Source organism: Saccoglossus kowalevskii, chromosome 12 (genome assembly GCF_978046115.1).
Source record: "Saccoglossus kowalevskii chromosome 12, keSacKowa6.1, whole genome shotgun sequence".
Classification (NCBI taxonomy): Eukaryota; Metazoa; Hemichordata; class Enteropneusta; family Harrimaniidae; genus Saccoglossus; species Saccoglossus kowalevskii.
The window spans coordinates 8278094-8287169 of record NC_140652.1 but is presented as its reverse complement, the minus strand read 5'-3'; the positions used below and the strand labels follow the sequence as shown (position 1 = coordinate 8287169).

At 34.3% G+C, this 9076-nt stretch overlaps 1 protein-coding gene across 1 annotated transcript; it reads left to right on the top strand.

Moving 5' to 3' along the window:
• Window positions 1–3202: 3202 nt before the first annotated feature.
• On the top strand, window positions 3203–8274 carry LOC144356148 (uncharacterized). The gene is made up of 5 exons (XM_085506100.1): window positions 3203–3277; window positions 4961–5103; window positions 5610–5923; window positions 7122–7235; window positions 7655–8274. Exons 3-5 carry the CDS (start codon window positions 5630–5632, stop codon window positions 7718–7720), a joined length of 474 nt encoding a protein of 157 aa, XP_085362226.1. The 5' UTR covers window positions 3203–3277; window positions 4961–5103; window positions 5610–5629; the 3' UTR covers window positions 7721–8274.
• The last annotated feature ends 802 nt before the right edge of the window (window positions 8275–9076 follow it).

Here is a 9076-nt window from a genome sequence, read left to right as displayed (position 1 = left end):
ACAGTAAACCACAGTATTCATTTAATTAAAACACGGCTATGGCTCGTACTCTCTGTGGCAACTAATTAAATTGGCGAACACGATTTTCATCGTTTTCGTTGAATCCGCTATGCGATGATTAGAAATTCATTAGGAACTGTGTAAATGTTTTTGGAGATTCAATGACGCAACCTGTTTCAGCGGACCAACGTCGCGTATTAATTATTCAAGCTTAGTAGCAGAACGCCTTTTCTGGGTCGTGTTTTTGACGTTTATCCGACAAAACGCAACTCTTACACTATGTATTATCATAAATACTATATGCCACGAGGTTGATTCAAATATTTTGATAAATTATACAAATGCCTAAATGTCTGGTTCCAAATATCACTCGTGTTGCGGGGTTCTTTTACCCGTACCAAATGAATTATTTATACCTCTAAATGTATAGAGTGGTTGTGACCAGTTCAGCAATATGTTTGGGAATACGAACATATCAACACAGCATACTAGAGAAGAGAACTAATCAGTAACAAGTAAAGGAATTTAATTAATCACGGAAAACAAATGTATTACAAATAACATTAACCGCTCCATAAAGAAGGTAGGGAAATAAATATATACGGTTCGCTCCTTAAACAAGGGAAATAAATATATACAGCTCGCTCGGGGTTATGCGCACCAGCGCATGTGATGGAATAATGCCCCAGAGCTGACAAACACGAACGAGTAACTTATGATAGAATAAATGATAGATTAAAAATAAATAGACTTATTGATGTAGCTACACAACTTTCAAACTAAATACGGCATTCCCCGTTTCCATTGTTGCCTAAATTATTTGGTTCGTGCACGTAGAATAGAATAGTCATAAAACATACAAAATACGTTTCACAAAAAATAAATTAATAATTAAACACTTGACAGCTAGTGCCCCAGACTAATGGAAAGTGTGGGTGTGAGGTGCATGCGACTCACATTTATGTCCGTACGACTTGCAGTTATGCCCGTGATGGAAGTCAGCACTCGTTGTACGAAGAACGGAGTGTAGTCACCACCAGGTTAGCAGAATTGGAACGATAATACACGTTGAGACCATTCGCTCACAGAAACCCAGCGCTGGTTAGTCTTCAGGAAATGTTCCAACAGCCATGTGCGTCACCACAACTTTTAGAATCTGGGACCAATTTTGTCAAAGGTCAAAGGAAGTTGAAATGATTGCAACATTAATGTCCCGTATGTAAATAATGAAAATCTACCTATCTCCTACCTCGCTGACATATAGGGGTCTTATCCTTAACTGATGACCACAGTGAATATATTTTAATACAGACCTTGTGACACTATATATAATCACCGCTGTGATATTCATAGTCACATACATTCACTTTGGCACGACATAATTGACCTGTATGTTCGAGAAAACCCGTTTTTACCGGAGCTTGGCTGGAGCTGTTTACTACATCGTGATTTTCAAGGAAATAATCCCTGGGCCTTTAAGATAGAGAGTTTGTAACCTTTGTTTGTAAGAGAGATGGGGAGAAATGGGTGAATAAAGCTGGACTATATGTAATGAATTAATGTATTTTCCTTTCGGTCGAATCTGGTATCTCCATGTGTAATCGCCAACAGTCAAATGAGACTGTGGACTAAACTTGTTGCCATGCCCTTGCTGAGGTTACACAAGCAAACTAAAAGTTTGGAGAAAATTATGCAAACATCAACCAATATAGGTATTCTGACACACAGATTCAGGTGCATTTAGTTTACAGATAACTTATGCAAATAAGAGCATATGACAGACTTTAATAAATTCACTCATTAAGAATGTGACCAATCAACTCGCCACGTCCAAATTTGAGTCGTATAGCAAATGTTCTAGAGTCCATTTTTTAGCAACGTGGATAACACAGGCAGAGGTAGCTGGAATATAAATGTAATTAATAACAAATATCCACTAGAAGTGTTTGATTGTTTTAGCTTTTTAAAGCAGGAGTGCTGGTATAATTAGGGCTAAACAATTCAGCAAAATAAGGAAGGATGTGTAGTCACGATTTCTAGTATTTAACTAATCATATCGATTTGATTAGGACAATTTGTTGTAGTTTATGATAAACAAGTTAACAATAACGTCTTGGAAAAAAAATCTTAATTTAAATTTGGTTATTGCCAAGTTTCTTCTAGTATATCGTTGTGCAGCACATAGTAGTGCAACTGGTAGAATTCCGGGGAATTCTTTTCACAGAGACATGTAGTGCAAAATTAATGTCATCAGAAACGACACCATGGTTAACGTGTAAAATTCAGAAAGTTTGATGTGGTTGAATTTGTTTTTGTGAGAAATTTTCGAAAAGTGTATGAATGGATATATAATAATAATATAAAATTCTACATATTAAAAAAATAATAGTGGCAAACCAAATTACTTTAAAATTTAAAATTAATTTGAAATTGAAAAGAAACAAATATTATATGTATAGTTTGCTACAGAGGAATGTGAAGTATACTTATTTATGTTGGGCTAGGTAGTATTGTATTGAAGCATTTAGCGGATTCTCAATTGTGTGGCAGAGGGCAGTTTTGAAAATAAAATAGGCTTGACTACATGGCATGTGTAAAAATTTAAATCACATACAACTATACAATGCCATAAAGTCACCCAAGATAGGTAAATCAATGTATGTTCTGGGATTTATAGCTGAAACAAATGAAAACTGTGAAATCTACGAGATCGGACATCCACATCATTTGGTCACATATGAACGTTCAGATAAGGTTCTATGAAAGTCCGCCTTTGACAAGAATGAAATCGACACTGTATGTTTATCATTTACTTACAGCCAAACACAGCATTGCATATGTATTGCCATAAACCCGGAACTCAAAACACCGCCCTTTGACATGCAACGCAAACATGATTTAATGATTAATGTTTGTGACCAGGAACATTAATAATCAGAATCAAATATATGCATTGTGATCACAATGAAAGCAATTCAAAGACGTTGCAAAATGTAAAAGAACACCTCCTTAGAAAGAACAAATTCAAAAATGAATTGTACTTTTGAAGTGTATGGAGATACAAGCGAAAACTCTTCACTGGCATCACAGAGAAATATTATTGCCCTGTCAACCGTTATACTAAATTAAGATTCCAATTGCCTTGTCAATGGTTCAGCGTACATGCGCACATGCTAATTGTATAGATAACCTGTGATGCCACAGTGAGTAAGGTCGCTTGTCTGACTCTTGTTAAATAAAGAAGCCTGAGTGATCCTGAAAGATCTTGTCGATTGAGGTGAGAAGTGATCAACACATTCACAAGTTTTCCCAGGTAACGCCGTGTACGGCATCTACGTTCAATCCAAAATAATGTCACAGCCTGAAGATATACTTATTTGTTGTTGATTCAGACCCAAATACAAACACTGGGCTGCAATGTTTACACGGAAATTGTACTTATTCATCGTGTATGCTACCTACCTTCAATCTAAAATTAGCTCACAGCCTGAGGACATAAGAATTTGCTGATGATTCAAACATTGGGCTACAATGTTAACACAGACAATGTAGTTATTCATCGAGTGTGTCAGCTACGTTCAAATAAAAAATGTGTCACAGTCATATTTATTTTGCTGTTTATTTTTGTTGAGCCGACAGTATTTGCTCACTAATCACCTAGTGTTAATAAAAATGTGCATACTAATTATCTAATTAGCAAAATAATTCGTATTTTTTTTGGCTTTTTCACTTTTATCTCAAGACTCATAATCATATTTCAATGAACATTTGACTTTCTAGGACACTGCACAAGCCTTATTATTTTACATTAAAATATTCGTATATTAATTACCCGATTTGCATAATAATAACTCAGTTTTCAGCTTGTCCATCAATATATCACGTACTTATCTTATTTAAATGAGTCTTTGTTCATAAATACAAATTGCAACAATATAATGTAATATAATGTTTTGGGTTTATAGTTATTTTCTTAAATTGCATAATTATTAGCCAAATTTAAGCATTTTCACTTATTTTTGTATGTACTATTCATCAGAATTCAATAATGAAACGTTTGGAACCTACTTCTGAACACAGAAAACCGTGGTATATCGAGTATTTTAGACCGACTTGCATAAATTGAAAATAACTTTCATCTAATCATAATTTTGCACATTGGTGAAATATTTGTTTTGAATTATTAAATGGCCCATCTATATAACGATTTTCTTTTATTAATCACGCCACGGCTGTCCACTCATCTTTGCAAATAGAAGACTTAATCTGCATCTACACTCACAGTGTAGTTGTCGTAAAACATTACCTCATGATGACTGATATTACCTGTACGATTAATTAGCTAAAGATAATGTCTAAATACGAGAATGAATCTGGCAAACCAATGTATTATGACATGAAATTTATGTATTATCGCTGGAAAATGTTGTACGATTTCACCAAAATATTAATATATGTTCAGGTACATAGATGGTAGGTGATGAATCTTCATTAGGAAGATAAACGTAACCCTAATAAGTACATATAAATATACATTGTTGGCACTATTCATCATTGCACACTGAAAGTACAAGTGAAATGTATACAGTGGATGCAAAAAGAAAACGTGCTGCTCTTTTATCTGTTGTGTCTAGTTGTTATGTCATTACTAGAGCGCACATGCTAATTGTATTATCAACTGTGCAACCCCAGCCTGGCCGTTGTCAAAGACAGAAACCAGAACGAAAGTTGAGAAGTGATAATGAACACATCAACCGAACATTTTTTTCCAATTATCAGGTCGTGGTGCTGTGATTTCTATTGTTGGTCACATGTTGGCGCAATATTGCGTGTTTACTATATTGTACGCATCTTTACAATATTGTAAAACGAAGGTATCGATTTTGTTTTAGACTTGTTTTAATCAAATCTGACTGCCAGTCATGAACGCCAAAGATGTGATATCGTTTTCTTTATACAGAACGCGTTTTGTTCACATCTCAGCAGACGACATAATACAGAAGCTGGATTTTCAAGAGTCGGATACTTTACTAGACGTGTGCTGTGGAACAGGAGAGTTAACAAAACTGGTGACTGAAAATGCCAGGATAAAGTCTACTACAGGTTAGAGACGATCAAGTACATTGGATGCAAGACTAATGTAAATACTGGCAACGTTTATATTCATTCCTAAAATGAAATAAACATTACTATTTCAAGTAAATTGTATTGACATAAATCTATTATAACCTATAAAACTATTAACATTTTGGCAGAGATAGTACTGTCTAGACTTAGTGTTTGATATACCAGTAATTTGTTTAATCAACCACCACCTTAAACTAATCTGTTTACCACTTTCCGTGGAAGACCATTGTTATTACAAAGTCTTTATGTCAAAAGAGACAATGATATGATCTAAATCAAAAAGCTTTACATGACCAAATGCAGTATATTTATGTCCTTCTGTTATTTTTGCCGGCAATTTGAATATTGCAAATAATTCTCAATCTGAAATAGACCCAGTGCAATTGCAATGTACATATAGAGTGCGATGTATTTATAGGTTGTGTCATTTGACCTGTCAAGTGTTCGTTTGTTTTACTTTGTCTTTATTGTTCACATTTTAGCAATTGACATCAATCCGACAATGATAGATATCGCAAAATCTACATACAACGCTGACAATATTGCATATCTTGTTGGTGATGCTGGTACTGCTGAAACATTCAAACCAGAATGGAAAAACTCATTCGATAAAGTTTTGGCCTGTTATGCTCTGCATTGGATTACTAACTGGTATGATACCTTAAGATATCTCCACGAATGCTTAAAACCAGGCGGGGAGGGCTATATAAATATGTGTGTCGACAAACCATCAATGTTGTTCAATGTAATACAAGAAACTATCTCCGAGTTACCAAGATGGCAACAGTTTCTGAAGGTTTGTAAATTTTACAGTAAGATGTTTTGTGATATGGCAATGGGTAATCATCTGACAGTGACGTACATGACATATGGCTAGTTTTATTAGGTGTAATAATGGTGTAAGCTTGGATGCATATTACATTTACACAATCATTTAAATCTCAATCAAAATTTACACATCTAAATAGCTTAGTGTTTGATTCGAACTGTTTGTATTTTTGCATTTATTACGATTGCATCAGCTTTGGTTGCATTACCTTTTTTATTGTTTAGCTTTGTTTTTCCTTTGGCTTTTTTTGGTCATAGCGACGTCGCCTGTTCATCCTTCAATGTCGACTATTCTTATCATTGCAAAGTAGAATTTTTCAAGCTTTGGATTGTTCACCCATGAACAGGCAACGTGGGTTTAGATCGTAGCGATTTGTGCCCAACAATTCATATATTTCTTTTGGCACTTTCAGACCTACTGACTCACTGTCTTTAATGTTATTTTTCTTCTGCTTTTAACATGAAACTTCGAGTTTCTTAATTCTGCAGGCGAGAGTATAAATTATGTTTTAATTACTTGAAAAAACTAGTTTAAACTTCGTCGTATTTCTGATGGACCACTGTTTATACAAACTTTTCTGTCTCTCACAGTGTGAAACCAATCTCCGGGGTAGATGTATGTTTTTGTGCTCCTCGAACCTTCTACCACATGTGTCTGTGTGTAGCTGTGAACGCATTTATACGATTACCATGTTAAATACATCATCTCCAATCTATGTCTACGTAGGGCAAAAACCGTTTTGGCGTTTTTATATTTTGAACTTTGTGTGTCATAAGCAGCCATGATCCCGCATATAGCAACCAGCCTACATGCTTATTATTTTCAGTGGTTCTAATCATGTTGCTTGATATAATTCAAAATTCGTCAAATTGTTTGTGGGAAAAAAAGAACATTTCTGAAATAAGATTTAAGCGAACACTAACAATAGTTTAAATGATAATATATCTTAGATGCAAATAAACTCGTGACGTTTTGCTTCTCAAATACTGTATAATTCTCATGATTTGGGTGATATGACGGAAGATGGAACATTATTTGAAGAACATAAACTAGTTGCTTTCAATCTCTCTCTCCCATTACCTGTTTTTAATAAGCATTTTGTTAATCACATCAACCCATATTACGATACTCTTTCCAACTATGTTTAACACCACATGGATTCCAGTATAAAATGTATGCACTACAAGGGAATGCGGAAGATTCTGCTGCAATTCTCAGAAAAGCTGGTTTTGTTGATGTCAAAGTAGAAGTGGATAACACGTTAAAGTTATACAATAATGTAAATAGTGTTTATTTTGTTTTGCTAATTAATGGATATTTTTTATTTATGCGTCATGAGCTGCCAATCAGTATTTTAGAAAACACAATAGAAGTTTTAGTTTTGTACACTAACATATACATTTATATTCATTGCACCATTAATCGCACGAAAGCAGACTCATGGTCATCTGTTTTCAAGGAACAGTGTTTCTATATACAAATTCAATAAGATATGATAATTTATTGGAACGCAAATTAATGATTCTGATTAATAGCCTGTCGATGAAATAGTTGTAAGAGATATGGGAAAATATAAAATATCTATATTTAAACCCAATTCTATTAACAACCTTGATAACATGACCCTTCACAAAAATATAACACGTCAACTATATATATGTTCACATTACTAGTATGTCGCCTCTGTTCCATTTCTAGGTTTTATTAAAACCTTTCTCTTTCACCTGGAGTGTATACTCGACGACCTCAAAGAAGATTTTTTAGAAGATATTTTTCTTCATTCTGATTCGAAAAATGAGAAGACTGAAGATGGAAAAGCAATATGGAAGATCCCTGTTTTAACTGCTATAGTCAGAAAAAAGTAAACTAAATTCATTGCACGTTATGCCATGGCTTACATTCAGATTAACCTTTCTATTTTACATTTAATTTGCGTTGTGTCTTACTGATTTTCTCTATAGAGATTACTGTTTATTTTGAAAAGATCTGTGATTAGATTCAACATTCCTTACTATATAATCCATACAATCGTTAGCATGTTGTGTAGGGAAACCTGAGTCAAAACACAACTAAAGGACTTGGCGTATATGCTAGGCCAATCATCAGTTAGGTTCCCGTTCTTCTGGTCCACCATTACACGTTATGCCATGAAAATGTAATCATTATTGTAAGATTCTAGGCCCATTGGCCCCTGCCCCCATGGAATTATGTCCCCCAGTCAGTTGACCCCCGACCTGTTGTCCGGTTCATTTGCCCCCTCTGTATATTTCCCTTCCGTTTTGAATATAAAATTAAATAAATATTTCAAAATACTAAAATATTATTTGAAGTTTTATTAGTAGTAACTCCGAGTCTGAGTGTCGATCAGTAAATTAAGAGCTTTACTCTGGGCATAGTAATAGTGACCTAAGCATGACCTAAACAGATGTGAGTATATTTTAGTGTTTGTACAAGTTGCAGAGATTTATATTTATTACTAGAAATAAAATATCTCAAATTACAATGAATTGGCACCGGACCGAGGGGCAACGGGCCTGCTCCCGGATATTGTATTCTTCTTACATAATACCTGTAATACTTTAAACGCGTTTATACATCCCGGTCATGATTTTCTTTTAGTAGCTATTTGTTTGTAAAAAAAAAATAATTGTATGTACTCTTATAAGTTGTGCGAGTGCACATCGTATGAATACAGCTTAATAAATACAAATGGCAAAAGATCTCGTTTGATAGTAACACATCTCTTTAAAGTGTGGTTTCACTAAAACCCACAACGCAGAAATTTGAACTAAATTTACAAAAATCAATTATAGTAATCGAAGTTAAGAAAACTCGCAAACGGTGAACGTGAATTAAAATGAAATGATGTCGTAATATTTGTCTTGAAGTCCGAAACAATATTTCCGAAGACGGAAAAATAGTGGAAGTAACAAAATGTTAATGAAAGTTCGAGAAGATGAAGAAGATTACGAACTTACGAAATTACGAAAATTTGAAATGTTGACTCCCAAGATGAATAAAAAAGTATTGGACGTTGTAAAATTTTTCTTTATGCCCTAAATCAGAAAACTGCTTAAGATGACAGGGAACTGTTAAGAATGTCTGCAAAGCGGTCTCGAA

Excerpts from the sequence above, each read along its gene's own strand:
- LOC144356148 (XM_085506100.1), top strand. The coding sequence starts at position 5,630 with ATGATAGATATCGCAAAATCTACATACAACGCTGACAATATTGCATAT. Across the intron at positions 5,924-7,121 it reads GATGGCAACAGTTTCTGAAG|TATAAAATGTATGCACTACA; the intron begins GTTTGTAAATTT and ends CATGGATTCCAG. Across the intron at positions 7,236-7,654 it reads CGTTAAAGTTATACAATAAT|GTTTTATTAAAACCTTTCTC; the intron begins GTAAATAGTGTT and ends TTCCATTTCTAG.